The sequence below is a fragment of the Aythya ferina genome (assembly GCF_964211825.1).
Source record: "Aythya ferina genome assembly, chromosome: 3".
In the NCBI taxonomy this organism is placed as follows: Eukaryota; Metazoa; Chordata; class Aves; order Anseriformes; family Anatidae; genus Aythya; species Aythya ferina.
Window position 1 is genome coordinate 50,291,628 of NC_140298.1, and position 20,527 is coordinate 50,312,154.

General features: G+C 40.4%; 1 protein-coding gene across 1 annotated transcript; it reads left to right on the top strand.

The window, feature by feature from the left end:
* Window positions 1–1,769: 1,769 nt before the first annotated feature.
* Window positions 1,770–20,263, top strand: RAB32 (RAB32, member RAS oncogene family). Its single transcript, XM_084513820.1, has 3 exons — window positions 1,770–2,133; window positions 16,941–17,218; window positions 18,704–20,263. The coding sequence occupies exons 1-3, from the start codon at window positions 1,914–1,916 to the stop codon at window positions 18,851–18,853; spliced, it is 648 nt and encodes a 215-aa protein (XP_084369946.1). The 5' UTR covers window positions 1,770–1,913; the 3' UTR covers window positions 18,854–20,263.
* Window positions 20,264–20,527: the final 264 nt, after the last annotated feature.

Below are 20,527 nucleotides of genomic sequence, written 5' to 3' on the forward strand. Positions count from 1 at the left end.
TGAGAAAAAAAAAAAAAAAAAAAAAAAAGAAAGAAAGAAAGAAAGAAAGAAAAAAAAAAAAAGAAAACAAAAAACAACAACCTACAGGCTTCTTTTGAATTGTTGATATCAAGTTTCAAGTATACTGAAGTACTTGTATTCAGCTTCTTAATGATAGTATAGTTGCTCACTTAGTTGTCTGATATGATCTATGTTCCCTTACTTTTGCAAAATGAGGAGGAGGAATGAAGAAAATAATGGCAGTAATGAATTTCTGTGGCATGTAAGACAAAGACGGTAGTAGGCAGGCCTAACAAATGGTAGGAAATGCCTAAAAATTCCATCCCATCTATGCATGCAAAACCAAATTATCTAATATTATCAGAAGCCTGCAATTAGAATAAGCAAGCACTGCACCCTGGGCTACATAATGTCAGAGTGTGCCTAGTAATCCATTAATGAAATGCTCCTGTAAGGTTGGAAAGTACCATAATCACCCTCTGACATGCAGGGAATGAAGACACAAAGTGTGTATCTCAGCCTGAGGAACTAGGCCTCTGCAACCATATTAAACCCCAGCCATACCAGCACCTGAGCATGTGACAGCGTACTCCCATCCCACCTTGATTTTGCCAGAAGGAGAGAAACCAGCCAAATCCCAATCTGAACAGACAACAACTGGGCACACAGAGGTCAATCTTGATACAGTTAGAGAGGTTTACCAGAACCCATGCTGGTTAAGGTGTGTATACCTGAAGTAATGTCTCCCACATTCACTACCAACCTCCTAACTAATGACTGTGTTTCTTGTCTATCCCACCTCTTGCCGGAGAACTGATGCTACTCCATGCCACCCTCCACTAGAAAAAATAAAAATAAATAATAAATAATAATCTCATTGTTGAGTACCAATCTGTCCTTGGTTTATATTCTGATGTTATTGCTGCTGCTGGAAAGTAAATTCTAATTAAAGCAATTGTCTTCAAGTTAATACAGCATGACAGCTTAAATTAATAATTTTAGACCAAAACCTTTAAATACAAATTTTGCTCAAGAACTCTTTTGCCTCATTTTGTCAGTCTCTCCACCTGCTTCCATTTATACTCCATGCATCACCTTTGTGTGACAAGGAAGTGAGCATGCTCCAGGCTGACTGAAGAAGCCGGGCTTGTCTCACTCAAGCCACCAACTGAAAGCATGGCAAAAGAATCACCATATGCAGTAAAGTAGTATAAAAGCAGGGTGAACAGATGACTGCTTGCCAGATTAGCTGCCAGGGTTTTTAACCCTGCTGGTGACATTTCGCTCCCAAGCATACTGGTGCCCGAACAGCCGTGACACTGAGACCGAGCCACCCAGCTGCCTCCCCTGGGGCTCGGATGGATGCTGTGGCTCCAAGTTACCAAAGATGATTTTTTGTTGTTGCTTGTTATTTTATTTATTTTGTTGTTGTTGCTGCTGATCTTTCCCAGCACGAGCAACCTGCAGACGTGGCACCATGCGCTCTGCAGGACAGACACTCCACTTGCTGCTGACTTGCAGGGCCGTGCGTGCCCATTTACTGCTTGGGCTGGTGCGGCTCGTACAAGAACCGGAGCCAGACCGAGGACGGAACGAATCGGGATCAGTTTGGGAGCGGGACGCTGGGGCCCCGGGCCGGGACAGGGACAGACGCGGCTACCACCGCCTCTCCCGGGGCTGGCGGCCGCTCCCCGGGGCCCGTCCCGGCCGCTCCTCCCCGCCGCCCGCCCCTTCCCTCCCCGGGCATTTATAAGCGCGGAGTTTCCGCGTCCTGTGACTGCAGTCAGGTGGTTGAGGCCTCCCCTCTGCCGCCCGGCTCGGGCTGGCCCGGCGGGCAGCGCTGCCTGGAGGCGAGATCCCGGCCGGGAAAGTTTTGGGGCTGAGCAGAGCCGCGCCGAGGCAAGGCAGCGGGGATGGCCGGTGGGGAAGGGCCGGTGGCGGAGTGCCGGGAGCACCTCTTCAAGGTGCTGGTGATCGGGGAGCTGGGCGTGGGCAAGACCAGCATCATCAAGCGGTATGTGCACCAGCTCTTCTCCCAGCACTACCGGGCCACCATCGGGGTGGACTTCGCGCTCAAAGTCATCAACTGGGACAGCAAGACCCTGGTGCGGCTGCAGCTCTGGGACATTGCAGGTGAGGGATGGGATGTGCTCAAGCCTGGCTTCTCGTTTTTCCCCTTCCCTGCTGCATTCAGCAGCTCCTGTCTAAATTTGAGGCTTGAGCAAAGTGAGGCCTTTGTCGGGGAGGTTGGTTTGGCTTCCCACAGGTGCCTCTGCCAGCTGGTGTTGGTGGCTCTTGGCTTGTCCCAGGCTGCTGCAGCTGTCCTCAAAAAGCTGCTGTGCTCTGCTCTGCTTGCTAGCAGTTGTCTGACCCCTGCTCCAGCTGCTCACTGCTTCAGCTTGTTTGTGGCCCCTGCTCTATGTTGCTTCTAGAGGAAGTACATATCTCCTCCAGGCAGGCTGTGCTCAGCAGGCACACCTTACTGGCTCAAGGTGCTCATATAGCTACCATTGGCCTCATGTAAGGCATGCTCGAACTTTGGTTATTTGGAGCCATCCACTTAATTTCAATGCAACTTGTGTCCCTGCAGCATGGGGTGAGCAAAGGGGACTTGTGTCACACTTAGCTCTGTGCTCAGATTGTGGGTTTGTGTATTAAAAAGATACTCTGAGCATGCTGAGGAAGAAAAGCCCTGTTGGCATGCCCAAACAGCACAGCATTCCTTTCCTGAGTATAACTAAGAACTTTTCTCTAACATGTCTTAGAGGATCAAACTGCATACATATCTTGGTTAACTGCTCATGCTGAGGTTTTAAATGACACAGTAAAACTTATTTTGCTGTGGTTTTGTAAGAAGCCCGTATCTTCAAGTTGTTAATCATCTGAAGTTTGCAAAGCGTTTCTGGGTTTGTGTGTGGCCTGGGTATTAACCTGCAGCTCTCTTCCTTTTCTATCATCTTCAGAATATTTCTTCAGATATGAAAACAAGTAGGCTTTTAACTTCAATTACTGTTTTTAAAACTTACATTGGAGGATACTAGGGTAACAACTGGTAGTTACTGTTTCCTTGATCTCTCTTCTCTGTTAAGTGGAAGTTCATGAAACAGGAAGGGTAACACAAAGCTGCTGCACCTCTGTCTTAAAACACTTCACATAGAATTCCTCAAACTAAAAAATCTGCTTCTCACTGCAGTATGCTGAAATAGAACATAGATCTTTCTGCTGTAGGGCAAACTGAAATATTTTCTAATTGCTGTTTTGGAGAGCAAGGGAAATATTGGCAGGGTTTCTCTTCTGATAGGTTCTCTTCTCAAATCAGTTTTCAACTTATTTTTCCCCAGTCAATTGGCAGTATTGGTGCAAGCTGCTACAACACTCTGGCTGTAATTTAGCAAGTCTGGGGTTGTGAAGATAAGAGAGAGAAGGCTGATCAGGGTCCTGGTGTTTGGCAGGCTGCCACACTTCTGTTTAACTTCTCCTCAGCCCTTGGTTTCAGAGACACGGGCAGACTGGTGCTCTGCCAGAGCAACCTGTTTCAACAGGCTAAGCAGAAACTTAGCTGTACTTGTAACAAAAACTGTTTTATATTATGGGAAGTTCTAATAATATAGCCATGCATTAATTTCAAGACCTAGAAGACATCATTTTCACTCTTGATTATTGCCATTACCGTATCTTGGAGTTGCTGATAAATCTGTAGAGGCTTGTGCTAATATTGCTAACACAGTGAAGAGTAATTCTGTTATTCTTCTGTCACTGTTTATATATTATTCATAACAATTCTAGGCCTTATGCAGATGATGCCCTACTAAACTAAAAGGGCAACGCTTCCTCAGTCTTACAGTTTGATACATGCTTCCACATGAATTTCCTCACTATCCTTTCCCTTTCAAAAATGAAGGTAAATACAACAATCTTGCGAGTTGCAATCCAAATTCTTCTGACTCTGGTGGCTTAGGCTGTTCTCTTTCCAAGGGGCTGGGAGCCCTTCTCCAGTAGAAAAATGAGACCAAGAACAGAAGTAATTGTATTTCTAGTGATATTTGATTGGGCTGTGCTCAGCTGGTATGAGAGCAGTAGTTTAGACTTGTGTTAAAAATAAAATCAAAGGGATTTTATTAATACCATGAAACCCTCATAGATACTACTGCTAATGTAATTGAGCTGGAAATGTGTTGTGCAGCTTTCTTTACTTCATGAATCTTTCTGAATACCTGAGGATGAGGTTTATGTAGAAGTTCTTAGTTCTAGAGAACTGGGTTGAAGACGGCTTCTACATAGTCCCAGCATATGTTCCCTAAAGCATTTTATTAAAGTATGTAATGAAGTATCTGAGCATGTGATAGTCATTCCCTCTTAACTCATTAGCCCAACTGTCTTCTGGCTTTCAACAGCTCATGCAGATAACTTTATCTTCTGGTATGTGCAGACAAACAGCTTTAGATCTCTTCAAGAGATCTAAATCTTATGGTAAGTAACACTACATGTGACTTCCCTGCAAGCAACATGATGCTGGCACTCTGAATGGATTTTGATGCCTTTAAAAAGGCTTCTGAATTGAAGTCAAACCCTTAAACATAGTAAAGATCAAATCTTGTACTTAAAGTCCATCACAAAAAGCTTTCTTCAAAGAGCTGTGTGCTGCAATCTAAGGTTGTGTCGCTAAATCATTGATTAAAAACTAACCATTTAGCTCAATCCATCAGCTGAGGATTATAATGCAGATACTGTGCTGGCTTCTGGTGTGAATGTAGCCAAACATCAAACTGATGAATGTTGTGCTGTATATTGCAATGCAGCAGGTTCATGAATGGATTCAATTTCTGTGCTAGTGCAGGTTTTTAGTCGTAAATCCATATAATTACCTAATAGGCCATGACAATGTTACATTGCCAATTCTTCCTTTTTTTTTTTTTCTGGAATAACCTTCTTATTGTAGGGTACAAAGTAATGCAGATACCTGCTGCAGGATCAAGGTGTGTGTTTGGGGGTGTACAGATGGTGAAATAGTGAAGGGGGAAGAAGGGAACTGTTGTGCATATACTTATGTATTCAATAAATACTCAAGCATTTTAGTTATACAGATAGATGTTGTAGCTTTTTGGACAATGGAGGTGAAAAGGCTTGAGAGACTGATAGTCAATGTCAAATCTTGTTTGCTGTGTGAAGTATTTGGAAAAGAGGAACAGTTTATATGCATGTCTGTACAGAGTAAAACTTCTAAACCTTAGCTGCCCTTGTGCATTAGTCTTGTTTTTTTTTTTTTATCTCAGCATGTGAAACTATGATAAGTTTCTCTTCCGGGATAAATTCTGGGAGTGTTAAAAGGTTAACCTCCTTCTTCAAAAGACATAAATAATTGGTGAATTAAGTAGGAGATAGGAATGACTCACTGTGATAAAGAGATAAAAATGAAAGGCATCTTAATGATAGGGAAGTGTTTTAGTCAATTTCAATACACTAGAGATTCATACTTGACAAGCGTGGTCTCTCTTCATCAGTACACTGACCACAATGCAGTGTAGGAGGTGAATATAGTGTATTGATGTAACTTTCAACTCTGATTGAAGGAACACCATAAGGATTTCTCCTGATTCAATCAAACTCTTGATTTGAACTAGTAAGAGCAGCATTGTCACTCACACCAGCCTGTACAAACATGCAGCTCTCTAGAGGGTAATAATGGTAAGTCAAAGATGACCATCTGAGTGTTTGGCTTCCTCTGAAAAATGTCACAAATGACAACTGGTAGACAAATTCATTAAAAGCTTTGAGTAAGGCATTCTGCATTAACTTTGGCAGCAGTACCCTTCTTCCAGGACTTGGTTAAAATTTCTTCATAAGTATTTAAAAATGAAGTATTGCTCTAACTGTAGGAGTGTGGCTGTGGAATGGGACAAACAGAAGAGGAGCAGTTGTTCTTAGCTATTCTAAGCATGCAATGCAAAAGCTTTCAAGAGCTGATGGATAAGACTTGAAAAGATCTGAACTCTATCTTGTCAGAATGTAACCCAGTACTGAAGATGATAGAGACATTGGATGAAATATCTTCCTCAAATAGTAAGTTGAGGAAGACCTGGAATAACCGTTTTTTTCCATAAAGACAAGTGGATCTTAGATATGCAAGTAGATATTAAAACTTCAATTTATTCAGGAGTTTAACTTGTTCACATCTATAGGAAACCATGAGAAATGGGAAAAGTGAGTTCAGGAAGCAATGGATGTGGTAGAAGAGAAGGAGAATGCTCAAACATTTCAAAGTAGAAAACCTAAACTTAAGTGAGGATTTGCAAAACAAAGCAAAATGCAAGCCTTTTAGCTTAGATACAGGGGAGTGAGGCTGTACCCAATAATCTTTCCTGTCCCAGAGGAATAACATCTCGCTGGAGAGGCAGTGTTCTTGGTAGAAGCTATGTGCTCTCTGTGGAGAATAACTTTGGACTGTTGCATGTTTTGTTGGCTGAGTTTCAAAGGCATTCAGGTTGTTTGGGTATGTGAGATAGTGTGCTTCCATGTGAGAAATATTTTAGCTTCGAGCAGCTGTATACTTTATTTTGTCTGTACTTATGCTGCTGAGGTGTCTGAAGACTGCCACGCTGCTTCAGTGTACTAGAGCACAACTTGTTTCTTGTGTTATTAACTTTTTTTTTTTTTAAATAAGGTCTAAAGTAAGCCTTAAGTGGTGTTAGTGCATCCCTGAAAACCCGTAGGGGGTAACAAGAAAACTTTCCCATATGTACCTAACTCTGCCAGAGAGGCATACTTCAATTATTTTTCAGAGAGGTCTGTTGAAGGCATAGAAATAGGAGGTGGTGATCCTTACAGATAGTCTTGTAACAACTTGTCCTTACCCACAACATGTTTTAAAGGTCAGAATAGGGATTTAAATGGCAGGTCTCGCAAAGAAATTGTGAAGAAATTGCCTAGTTGTGTGCCTAGAAAAGGTGAGCATAGGGTGGAGGCTGGAGAGTCTAGGCATAACATGCCCACAGTTATGCTTTTCCTCACTCTTAGTAAGCAAATCTACTGAGTGCAATGAAAAAGGAAGAGTGAAAAATGTGCATATAAATAGCAGTATCAGAAATGGATTCAGAACTTGGAGGTCAGAGCTTTATTTCAAAAAAAAAAAAGGGCAAATCATTTGAAGCTATTTTCTGGTTCATCTGGTGATGGAGTTGGGAGCTCTAACCCTCTGGTAACAGCTGAGGCAGGTCAGAAAGCTCCCAGTCAAGTTCAGACCCTCATGTGATCAAGTTCAGACTGACAAAGATCTGAAAGACCTGGGACTGATCTCTGGATGCTTCTTTCATGCACATGCAAACATACATTCTATAGAGGAAGAATTATTTAATGATGTTGGCTGAAAACTTGCAGGACTAGCAAAGGTGGTGGTGGTGGGGGGTAAGTAGTTCTGCTCTTGAAGCTTTTGAAATGTTGTCTTGGAAGCAGTAGAGACAAGAAACAACTGAAGATGTGCTATGTATTTCCTTCCAGAAACCACCCTACTGTGGGAAATCTTATGTGGGTGTCCTTTCCTGTAACTTGTCTGGAACAGCAGAACTAGGTTTATGAACTTTTACTTGAGAATGAGTTACTGTATTTGGAACTCTTCTACTAAGTGGTCCAAGTAGCTGCTAAACATGTTAAACTTGTTTTTTTTTTTTGTTTTTTTTTGGTGTGTCTTCAGCCTTCAGACATCCCTGGGCACCACAGATGTGAAAAGATTCTGTATGGTCTACAGATTCTGGATGTCAATGTGCTTTATTCCTTAGAATTCTTCTATTTAAGTAGTTGCTTGTCAGATGCCCTTCAGCAAGCTATGGTTGGTTGTTTGGCTGAAAGCAATTTCCTTGTCCCACCAGTGGACTGCTGAAGGTTCTTATGCTGTATGATGTAGTACTAAGCAACACCAAACACTGTGTATGTTGTCCTAAACTGAACTTATCAAACCCTTTGTGCTGATAATTTAAAACTAGGAATTCCACAAGCACATGGGAAATATTACAGTCTTGAAGTTGGTGTTAGGCAGTTTTAGTATAACTGAACAGTTTTTACCTTGCACAATCAGACCTGTTTCATTTAAGTAATAGACTTGATGTTCTTTCAGTATCTTGGAAATAAGCTTAGAATTCCTTCATAGGCTTTTCTGTGTTTCTTAAATGTAATGGGGCTATCTGATCTAGTACACCTTTAAAGGAAAGATTACTGTATTGATTTTTTTTTTTACAATCACTCTTAATTTCTATTCACAATGAAAGCATCACTTAGTAATTGAGCTTCTAATCACAATGGATTAAATGGAGCTTCAGTCTTATTCTGAAATAGATAAGGTTCATGTTTTATAGTAGTTGTTCAGAAAGCTTACATTTTTTACAAGGTCATAAAAATAGTTCTGTAGCACTGTGGTACAGAAGCAAAGGATGGATGGGCCCATTAAATGGGGAAAGGGAAGGCAGACACAAGGAAGAATAGCATATGTCACGCAACATAACTGAATTCTGGGTCAAGTCATAAAACAAACTAGAAATCTGTGCAGAAATCCATTAACTTACATTGATCATCAAGCTTTTTGGAGGCAAGTATTGTCTGAATTCTTGCCATTCCAGTAATACTAGCTCAGGTAGTAAGAAATGAAGTTACTTGACAAGTATATTACCCTTCAGAGAGAAACCAATATAGACTGCATTAAATACACACTCTTCTCTTAACGTGTGAACTTACATGAATTGAGATGGACCTTTATCAACTTGCCTTGCATCAGTGTTCCAGCTCAGAATCTTAGTAATTTTGCCTTATTTATTCATCTACACTTGGCCTTTTACCAGTTCAGTTTTCTTTATGTGCACACCATGCTTGGTGTGCACATAAAGAACACACACACTGAAGTGTGTGGTCACAAGTACAGTTTAAGTGGACAAGTGCTGTATAGGGGTTGTTCAAAACTCCTTTTCTTTCCTGTGTTTCATAAGACAGGTAATCTTAGCAGCCCATCTTAAAAGTCTCCAACATGCTGTATAAAATAAGTTTATTCTCTTCAGTAGTGAGCAAGGATCCTGGGATTCAATTTCAGAGCTGCTGGAAATATTTTCCTGCAGCAGCAATTACTGACTTGTCTCTGCAGGTTGTTCCCTCCAAGTACTCAGACTAGAATTTCTGATGTGTGATATGCCAGGTCAAAAGGAAGTGATTGGCAGTAAGGAAATTTATTAATTTTGCTATGAAAGCATAGGAATAATTCTTTGAGGCTTTTGCAGGTGTTAAAGCTAGTATGAATGGCAATAGCAGTGACTGAAGTGCAGCATGCTTCTCAAGCTGCCTGTGGTAAAACATTCAACATCTCACATTGTCACCTAGCTACAGAGATGCAGAACAAAGGTAGATGTGATGGTGTGTTGCTTTGAAGAATTATAGGATTTCAGGGTTTTATGGAGGTTGTTTAGAAAAAAAAAAAAATCTTGGACTAGAAAAACCCTAGCACCCTTTCAGTAGGGATAGCTTCTAGATTAGCAGTAAGTGCAAACCAGTATTCCTTATTGTGTGGATCTTGGCAGCTTTTCAAAAAGTATTTTTAAAGAAGCCTTTGAGTGTCACAGTTAAAGCTATGGGAACTTGTTCTTTGAGTGATCCCCAACTAGAGTGCTGGGCAGAACAGAGTGGCAGCTACTTGACATAAAATTCCAGTGGCACACAGTGTGCCATGACACATTGACTGTTTTAGAGATTAAAATTTTTTCAGTCCCGTGATAAAGTTGATCTCGAGACAAACTGACTTCAGAATTGTTCTCTTGTGCTATGAAATGCCACAGTGCCATGCAGCATCACTAAGTACACAGCACAGCTCTGGCTGCGTGGCAGTACACTGAAGGAGATGGATCAGGGGTGTTGGGCATGAAGTAATTTAACTCTGGCATGTGACTTGTTTTAAGACTTTTTAGAACAAAATTTGAATTACCTGTTCATGCTGTTACTGGCAATAATTGGGCTGTCAACTCTGAGTGAATTCTAATGCAAGGAGTTTTTTTTTCCATACATGCTCTATTTGTTTAGTTAAAGTACTTAGTTTAGTTGGACTATACTTTTCTATGGACAGAAATCTACTGCTTAGTTGGGAACTTCTCAATTTGTCAAAGTTGCAAGCAGAAGTGAAAACTAACCTGTGAAACTTTCCTGTATGAACAGGACTGTCATACTCTTACCTACAGTAGATTTGATTGTGGATAAAGGTAGCTGAATTGCAAATGCATCTTGTCTAAGCTTAGAGGAGGTAATCTTAGATTACAAGATATTAAACTGTTAAAGCTAGTTTAGGCAGTCTTAAATCACTGGATTAGCCTAAGGCTACAGGCTGCAAAGAGAAGTTTCAGTCTTACTGTAAACCTCCCCGTGAGCTGTGCAGGTTCTTGAGGTAAAGTTCATCCTACATGTAAGCCTTTTCTTTAGGAAAAGCACACCATTCTCTTCCACATATCAGGATGGCAGATGCCAGTTTTCCTGATAGCAATCAAGTGTCCAGCTTCCAAGTGCTTGCACCTCGGTGATTCTGCTGTTGCATTGGTTCTACTTTATCCTGAGGTGTAGAAATAGCAAACAAATTGGTGAGGCTAGCTACCCAAATTTTCAAATGGAAAGATTAGCAAATGAATGACTAGTTCAGTTTCTCATTGTGCTGTACAATGAAACTTTAGAGCGAGCTACTTCCTTCTGTTAAAGAAAGAAACACTTCCTTCTAGGAACCTGTGAAAATGCTTGAAGTCATGATCTAAATAGTCAGGATACTGCCGCACCTGAACTGTCATTCAGTGACTTCAATGACCCCAAATAGTCTGGAACAACTCTCATACATGCTGTACCTGTAGCATACAGTACACTGTGGATGCCAACTCTCAATACTGTCTCGCTCAACAGCATTGCTTCTATTACACCTTTCCTGCTTCCTAATGTAAACATAACCAGAGTATCAAAGGTCATCTCTTATAGTGAAGTGGGAGTCAGTCAGGGACAAGTAGGGATTGACTGGCTAATTATTCAGTGAAAAGCCTTTCTCTGAAGGGTGTGGGACACTTACTGACAATAAGTTGTCCATCCAGTGGTCATTAACTTTCCCATACCACCCTTAGTAAGAAAGGATACTACCAGTTCACATAAGTTACCTGAGACTTCCTTTGTTTAATCAACTGCAAGAGCTGCAGTGGAACTATTTCTAGTACTGTCTAATACAGGAAAATGTCATTCTCGTTCTTTTAACCTCTTAGCGTTTGTCATCAGAACCACAAATACCAAGTATTACTTTCACTGTGGTGAAAAGCAAGAGTGAAGCTCGATGTGCCTTTTGCAACTCTTACAGGTTCCTAATACCTTCTATGCTACTGATCTTGCTCAACACCTTTTGTAGTTTAAACACTTGACAGTCTTGCACTGATAGCTTATGTGGGTAAGGATGAGGAACAGGAAGGCATCTAGTACTGGCTGTCTTGGAGTCTGTCTCCTCTTTCTCAATCTATGGCTGCTGCCCATGTGAAAAAGCAGGCAGTCACTTGAGCATGTCCTGTAATATTGATAGTGGTTTGGTTAACCTACTTCCTGCTGAAAAACAAATTCAATCTAATTGGGTAAGACAGTTCTGGGACAAGCTGTCCTGCCTTGGGGAGTGGGTGGGGGAACCACCATCAGCAGTGGTGGCTTGCAAGTAATATCAGTATGTCACTAAAAAGCAGCCCCAGACAGCTCATACCTGAACCCAGTGGTGCTAAAATGTACATGAAATGTCTGGAGAATGGGGCAGTCCCTTCTCAGGGCAGTCCTGACTGTTTATGATCTGGTGTCAAACATCTAGCTGTAGGGCCATCAAACAGCCAAAATGTAGTGGCTACCTAGGAAGTGAAATGGATATTCCTGATCTAAATCTGAGATCCTTAGTGCATTATAAAGGACTTAGGACTTCTCCAAGGGAGACAGGTACCAAAACCTGAGCATAGTGCCAGTCTGAGTCTATCCTAAATGTTCACAGAACTCTGGGTTAAAACTTGAGTAGTTCATTAGAGGTTACTTATTTTTCTACTTCAGAAGTATTTTCAGTGGTCTATTGTTCATGCATGTACACAAAACATCCCATGTGGACTGCAGCATAGCCTGATGTGTTTACACTTTTTATATCAAAATAGTTCAGTTCAAGCTTTTATCCTCAGTAAAAGTTGTCTTAAACTTGCATTTAGATGTTCTACAGTGCCCCTGCAGGTACCCCTGTTGGTGTCCTCACAGACTTTAGGCTATGTTGTTGCTATCTCCTGTAGCACTAATAAATGCTGACAGTGGAGCAGAATCATTACTTAGAGGACTTCATTTGTGGCTTGCACTGGACTTCTCTGTTTTGAAGGAAGTATGTATCAACTTCAAGATACTTATATATTTCCAAATCTGTTGACTTGCTAAACATTGACCATGAGTTTCCTTCTCTGTGGTGAGAGAAACCAGAATTCTCTGTATCTGCACGGGGTCTTACCCTGATTGATGTTCAGACCATCAGCCAAGACAATTGAGGAATCCTTTCACCAGGCTGCCATTAGTGACCCTTCTTGAACTTCTTGAATTTTGGCTTGACTCCTATTGACTGTTGGTGGTCATGGTGAATACCTGATCTTTGATAACCCTTCTCACAAAGGAAGGAGGACATTAAAGTATTCCCAGACTAACACTGATCAATTACAACTGTTCATTATGATTTAATTAAGCATCCTGTGATATAGTGTTTATATATATAGTACTGTAGTTGAGATTCACCTGTTGATAGAAAAGGAAGACCTCAGCAGAATGCTACTTCTAGGCTTCTTGAATTCACCTAATTTGATTTACTAGGTCTCTTACTTTCTTTGCTACTGTGGTACTGCTGGATATTTCTTGGCATGGTTATATAAAGATTTCTTGTAAAGGAGTATACCACACTACTTAAACTGCCTTTTAAACTAACTGGACAGTGAGCTGAATGCTGAAATAGCTGCTTGGCCTTATTCATAAACTGAGGGCTTTGACCATATGTTGGAATTCTGACAAATCAGTATTACTGTGTCCAGGGGAAAAACTGCAAAACTCATGGCAGTGGTCCTCAAAGTTGTTTGTTAGAAATAAAACTCTTCATCTAGTTGTGTTCACTTTTGGGTGACTTTAGCCTACTTCTCCAGATCAGGATTATTTGATGTGGAACTGCCAGAGTTGTTTCAAATCAAATTTTGAGATCTGGCCATCCATTAAGCTGATTAGCCTGTCAAAGATCTCCTCAGCAAGAAAAACGGCTTCATCATTCTTCCAGTTGTCAGGCTTTTTACAACCTGTGGTCATCTCTTCCTCATTAGTGACAGTTCCTGGAGTATGTCAGAACTGTTAGTTTTCTCTGTGAGAGAGGTTAGATTCTTTCCAGCAATGGTGCTCATGCCAAGAAAAGGGTTTAAATGCAAGTAACAGAGCTCTGGCTTGTCAGTAGTGTGGCTTCATAGTAGACTAAGAGTAGATCTTACAAGGTAGGGGAACCTGTGCTGTACTTCTGATATTGACAGAGGTAAAACAAACTTCCCTTCCCAGCAGAAAACATAGCTGAGGGGAACTTCCACATAGATCTCTTTGCTGTCAGTGAGTAGTTCCTGTTCATATTAACCACTCTTAACTCTTTAGGTATGGGGGGATTTTTCTGGAGGAACAAACCAGACATGTCCAATACCATGCATATCCAGCAGTTACTTGCACATTTAACATGCTGCTTCTAGCCTCAATTTCCGTCTCATGAGCATGAATTAAGACTTCCAATAATGGTAGGAATGCGGGGCATCTACCACTAACTGAAAGCAAGAATAGCCACAATGATAAGTCACGCTGCTATGATAAACAGGACACTCTTGTGTATTCCTTTCACTGGGAAATATTGCTGTAGAAATTTTTAAAAATAAACTTCAAGGCAAGGCTGGCACTTCCTGAATCTTATGGTGATAACTTTTATCTCTTGTCAAGTAAAGGACAGAAAGCTTCAGATATCAGACCAGGCTCTAACTTTTTTTTTCAAGTAGCTAGATATGCTTTAGGTCTGTTTTGATGTAAACTCAAAAGCAAGAGAAGCTGCCAAGGTCTGATGCAGGTTTAAACTGAACTTCATTCCTGTGATGCTACTGTAGGGAACTGCATTAGATCCCAGTGCAGGACATTATGCAATTATTTCACTTGATGCTCTTGCAATTACTGGAAAATACAGTGACAACATGTGCTGAGTCATTTAGATGTGAAAACTTTGTGGTTAGAGAATGCAGAACTTTGCATTGCACACAGCTACTTACATATAAATGGAAGTACCCCCAGATAAAACCTCAGATCCCCATGGCTGCCCTGCAGCTTAGATTGAACCCCTGAAACAGAAAGGATACCTCAGTGCTACCACCAGGTTTACAGCAAAACAACAGACTTATCAGTATGACTTATCCTCTAATGTCCTCTCCATAGTGCTGTACTAAGTAGTTACATTGCTGTCCTTTTCCTTCTGCAACTCTGTGCACTAGAGGCTTTAAGTCTAGTTTTATCTGATCACTCTTAGCCTTTTCCCCTCTGTGGGTATGATCCTCTTTCTGTACTGCCAACGTTGTTCTTGCAGTGTAAGTTTACTATGGCAAAAATCTTGCTGAATTTAGGAAATGAGAAATCCCTGGCTGAACTGAGCATGGCAAAATTTTAGTAAATTCAGTTTTAATGCTTATATAGAGGATGATCAGACTTGTAGTGTTTTTACGGCTTGTTTTCTGCAAGCAAAAACGCTTATTTTGTGTCAAATTCCTGTTAAGCTTTCAAGTACAAGAAGCTAAAGCCTGTGCATTGTCAGTGGTAACAGAATTGTACAGAAAGTCTACCTGGTTTATACTGAACTCTCTTCCTGCCTCATGCCATGTACCTGTTAACACAAGAAAAAAAACAACTATCTTTTAGGCAGGTCATGTGTTATTGTTTATGTCTGGAATAGGAAGGTCCTACCCATCCTTACAGGACTTTCAGACAGGATGAAAGAGCAGTCAGAAGCTAGTATACAGGTCTGATAGCATAGCATATGTGAATTCCAGAGGGGAAGGCAGCTCTGTAGTGAACTGTTTTAGAGTTGGGGCCACTTTAGAAAAGAGCAGCTTTCAGATGGGAGTACTTGATCTATAAAAGGCATTAATCTGTAATACTAAACTGTGTCTTCTTGTCTGCTTTCGTGCAGCTTAAATTACAGAAGAATATGCAGAGAATGCTGTTTGTTTTGTGAGCCCATCCTGTGGTGCAGAGGAATATGCTTCCTGAACTGAAGACAGGATTTAGCCCTCTAGCATTTAGCACTTGAGAGGGAAACATGCCTGCATAACAGGAATTGGTGGTGATACCAAATCTACCTTGCTATGCCTTTCCAGGCTTACTCATATGCTTGAAAGGCAACACAAGTTTGTGTACAAGTTTCCTAAACAGTGTGTAAGGAATGTGCCTCCTCCAGCAGCAGTTTGAGATGCAGGCTTGGTGCATCTTTCCTCTTATACGTGCTCCTTGTTCTCACATGGGATACTCTGCTGGTAGTAAGAAACTCGTGTGTAACTTGTTCTCGTCAGGATGTCAGCTAGTGATGCTGTTTTATGCAGCGTCATACTTTAAAAGTTGAACAGTTGGGGGGAAAAAAAACTCCTTTCTACTACTTCTATGGAAGCTACTGCTTGTGGCTACTGCTGGTTTCAGGCATTTCTAGCAAATGCTTTGTCTGTTCTGAAAATCTCTGTAAAGAATGAACTAAGCTGAAGTACTGACACGAAAATGACATGAAAATTGAGCTAGAAAAGCTTCCTTTTGACAGCAGAACTTCACCAGTTCTTTTACTTAGTGATCTCTGGTTCTTTCTGAGAAAATAAAACTGTCCTTGATGATCAAAGGCAGACTTAAATGTTTATAAACAAAGGACAGAGATGTTCCCAATTAAAATCCTTTTTTTTTTTCCTAAAACTGCATGTGAACTAAATGCTAACAGCTAAAGTAGTGTTACAGTGTATGAAGTGGTATAGTGCAAGGATTGCTTTCTCCGTTGGAGACTTCTCAACAAATCAGAAAATGAGTTTAGTAGCCCAAACTTCAAGTGACATGCTTGCACTAGATACTGTTTTGCTCATTCAGGTATAAACATAGTGTGACCTTCCAAACAGAAGAAAAGCTGAGCTGTATTCTAATTCTGTATCTCAAGCATACTGACTTCAAGAGCCGTATTTATGAATAAGAGTTTTTAGTACTGGATGTTGGCTTTCATCCAGATTTATGTTCAATTGTACTTCAGCTATTCTGGTCCCCTTGCATCAAATTGTTGGACTGCCGTAGGACTCCTACAGTTGGAAATTATTACAGAGAAGGTCTTGGACTTGAAAGGCGAAGTTGAGAGGTTTAGCTTGAACTATTAAACTAGCTCTTTCTAAGCTTGACCCTAAGAAAAAAATCTAGAACGTAGGTGATTTCTTCATAAGATCCACTGAAGGCTATTAGACTTCAGAGCTTGTAGAAAGCTGCATCTGTCCCCCTGTTAAAGCCTCTGGGTTTGCTGAAATGTGTATCTGAAGTGACTAGGCTTATATAAATCATGCAGAAATGTTTTTTGTGGAAAGAATAACTTCTGTGTACTTGTGCTGATAGTGTTGTTTGAGTAGTAATGCCTATAATCACTTTTTAACAAATAACTTTTTTAAAAGTTTAAGTGGTAGCTGGAATTGCAGGCTGCTTTTAGCATCTGGCTTGTCATGTGTGATGTACATAATGGCCCTGTTGTAATCAGCTTCCATAGAATGGAGGAGATGAGGTTATTAGAGTGAAATGCTGAACTGATGTATACTAACCTGGTACAGAAGTCTACTTATATTTTTAGCATGAGCTGTAGTGAATATAAATACTGCTACTCCCTTCTTTTTCAGGCCAGGAACGTTTTGGAAATATGACAAGAGTATACTACAAAGAGGCAGTTGGTGCCTTTGTGGTCTTTGATGTCACAAGAGGCTCTACTTTTGAGGCTGTTTCAAAATGGAAGCATGATTTGGACAGTAAAGTATTACTTCCCAATGGCAGCCCCATCCCTGCTGTTCTTCTTGCAAACAAGTGTGACCAGAAGAAAGATGGCAGCCAAAATCCCTCTCAAATGGACCAGTTCTGCAGGGAAGGTGGCTTTGTTGGGTGGTTTGAAACATCTGCTAAGGTAAGCATTTTTAAAAAAAAAAAGCCTTAACTGCTAAGTATTGGTTATATTCATGTCTTCTAATTCCATGTGGGGAAGAAAAATAAGGGGATGTGACTGTTCTACAAAAATTAGATGTGGTATGCAGGATAGCTTACTGCTACAGAAAACTTCGAACGTACATGAATTAAATTCGAAATGCTCTATAAACTCAGAGCCTTAAAACTAACTGGAAGCCTTAATTAACCAAGTTCAATAAGCTGCTTTCATCTTGTGTGTGTCAGGATCAGTATTGTTCAGTATATGTTAATTTTCCTGATTGAACTACTGAAAAAGGCAAGTTATCTTTAGGTCCTGGTTTCCATATTGCAGCTTTTCTTTGTTGCATGAAAGAAGTGGTAAGACTTCAGAAATGAACAAGCTATTTGCTCACTTGCTACTACCCACCCAGATAATGTTACTAAACCACTCTTCTATTTTATCAGGCAGTAGCAAGACTGAACTAGGGAGAAGCAAATCACTCAGTGTAGCAACTTAAGCTAAGATAGCTGCTTTATTCAAATAAATAACTCAAATGAGTAATGTCTTATATTGTTCTTACTCTGCCAATTTGGTCAATGTACATATAAACTTGCAGCAACTTCGTTGGAAGTGAAATCCAACAGTTTGAAACCTGATTGATGCTTGAAATGGAATCTTTTTTTCTAGATGAAGACAATGTGTCTAGCATACCAAGTTACTGGTCTGGCTGATAACTCTTACATAGTAAGCTAAACCTCAGGGTCCCTCTTTCCTTGTTTTGCCCACTTCCTTTAGCTGCTGCTGACAAACTGGCCGAGTGTTACTTGTAAATGATAGGCATTTTTGGCATGATGCTCAGATGCTTTTCCATAAAAGCTCTGTAAGAATTGATTGCCTTTAAAGTAAGGAAAGTACACAGCAACTGAGGTACCGGGCTGAAATACAGCTCTAGGTATCCTGCATACATGACTTCTTTGGAGTGTAGATTAAGTTATTTTTCAAAGCATGCATAAGAAAATGTAGAGTAGCTAGATGAGGCACCCCAATTTAGCTGGGTTTAAGGCTGATTCAAAAGGTCCTTTTTAGATAAATGATAAAATCCAAACTGCAGCAGAAACAGGAAAAGACCCTAGAAGGTGTCTCACTACTATGAGCACTGTAACCATCTGTCTTTCCTGATGCAAAAATGCAGCTCAGCACTTGTGACTTCTCAAAATGTAGATGAAGCTTATTCCCAGACTGCACGCTAGATTACAGTCAAAGTATTCTATATGTAATATGGGTGAATAACTTCTGTATCAAACCTTTTCTGGCTGACTTTTGCAAAAGAACAAGTGTTTGAGCCATAACCTCATGCATCTACATGGAAGGTGTTTGCATCTTGCTGGTGACTGTAGAGAAGTTTGTATTTGGACAGCTTCTAACAGGAATGTATGACCCTTTTTAAAATAAGACTGACTGTTTTTTTGCTTTCAATATTTTTAGGACAACATCAACATAGATGAAGCTGCTCGATTCTTGGTGGAAAACATCCTTGCCAACTATAAAACCTTTCCTAATGAAGAGAATGATGTGGGGAAACCAAAACTGGACCTAGACCCATTGAAAGCAGAGAGTAAATCACAGTGCTGCTAATGCTACCACTGTTCAGCAAATGTGATGGAATGAGCAGCAAGACTGTTCCTTAAATTCAACTGCTGCTATGGTGCTGCATTGTGACAATTCATATGGGGTGTCTGGTATTATCTGAACAGGTGATTCATGTGGGCATTTACATACTCTTGTTTAACCTGGAACTTATGAATTGTCACTCCACTTGCTTGAGTGGCTGCATCTAAGTCTGATTAGTTTCTTACCTGAGAACATAAGGTAGTGGTTACACGCCTGAAAAAGGAATAAAGTTACATTCAGTGTCTACTTTCCTTCTAGGACATATGCTACATTCCAAATAGGACTCACTCACTCATGGTTTTAGCTGAACAGACACTTGCACCTTTTCTGAATACTTCTCCTTTGTCACCAGTAGTGTCCCACTTTAGCCTGACTTCTCACCTACACACTTGTCCTTATTTATTATCCCCACCATGAGGGTCTGTCTCATTGCTAGTTCTCCTGGATCAAGACATTCCGGAAGTTTTTAAGTGGACAATGACAGACAGGAGATATCATCCTTAGTGGGTTCACCAGGATTGAGTGGAGTAGACTGCTTTTTTCACAGAGTAAGAACAAGCTGGAAAAATGACTGTTTAATGGGAAAGGCATGGTTAAAGATAATAGCAAAAATGCATCTCTAGCTAATTAAAGCAGAATATTTTCAGCTAATGCTTTACCTGTGAAACACATTAGTGAATACAGTTATACTTCTGACACAACTGTAATTATGGTAACTTCACCCATATGCACACCTAGAAATAAACATTCAGAAACCCTTTCATGCACTAACACTGGAAACTTTAGCAAGAGCTCATAAAGTAAATATCTTACTGTCCTGTGATGATCAACTTGCTTCTTTTTTATTCTGCCTGGAGATGGTTCTGAATACTGAGAGGAGAAGGGGAGATGTCATGAAAGAAATGGTTAAACCGATTCTTTGTAGTCTGTCAAACACAAAGCTCTACCTTTTTTTTCAATTTTAGAACAGTGCTGCACTCTTCTGACTACTCAGGGCTGGTGAACTGGCTTACCAGTTTGTAGCTCTCTGTGCTCAAGCTTCCTTAGAACTCATGCATTTCTGGCAGCAAATGAAAATCAAAAGGAGTGGAAAGATGACACAGTTCTTGAATATATTCTGGAACTCTGGCTCTGCCTGGCTGAAAGGCTTTGAAGCTCCTTTTAAATTTTAAAAGTTTCTTCTGTCCTGGTATCTTATTGCTACTGGCTTAAGAAGTCTTATCTTGGTTGGTCTGATGGTACTGATGTTTAAACATTCACATGAAGTATGTGCCAGACTGGATGTACTCTAATCTGCATTAAAACTTCCTAAGCTGTCTTTTCTAAAGAGTAACATACTTTTTAAGAGACCAATAAATATATTTGGGCATCTTATGTTGTTGGTGTATGCTTTTGACAATGAATCTTCACTTCCTGTGTGCTATCCTGTATAAACTTGTTTTCAAATGTCAGTGAAAATGTTTGTATTCTAGTAGTCACTGTGTTAAGGCTTGTTTTAATTTATCATAATAAGGTTTGGCATAAATTAAAACAGGGTTTAACTAGTTTCTGATTATAAAGTAATTCAGATGAAAGGGTTCCTAGGTTGTGAAAGGGTTCTTGGGTTGTCAAGCTTAATATCCTTCTCCAAGCAAGGTC

What these genes read in the sequence shown, in the direction of transcription:
- RAB32 (XM_084513820.1), top strand. Translation starts at nt 1,914, where the DNA reads ATGGCCGGTGGGGAAGGGCCGGTGGCGGAGTGCCGGGAGCACCTCTTC. An exon ending in GCAGCTCTGGGACATTGCAG is followed by an intron (nt 2,134 to 16,940) that starts GTGAGGGATGGG and finishes CTTCTTTTTCAG; the next exon opens with GCCAGGAACGTTTTGGAAAT. An exon ending in GGTTTGAAACATCTGCTAAG is followed by an intron (nt 17,219 to 18,703) that starts GTAAGCATTTTT and finishes CAATATTTTTAG; the next exon opens with GACAACATCAACATAGATGA.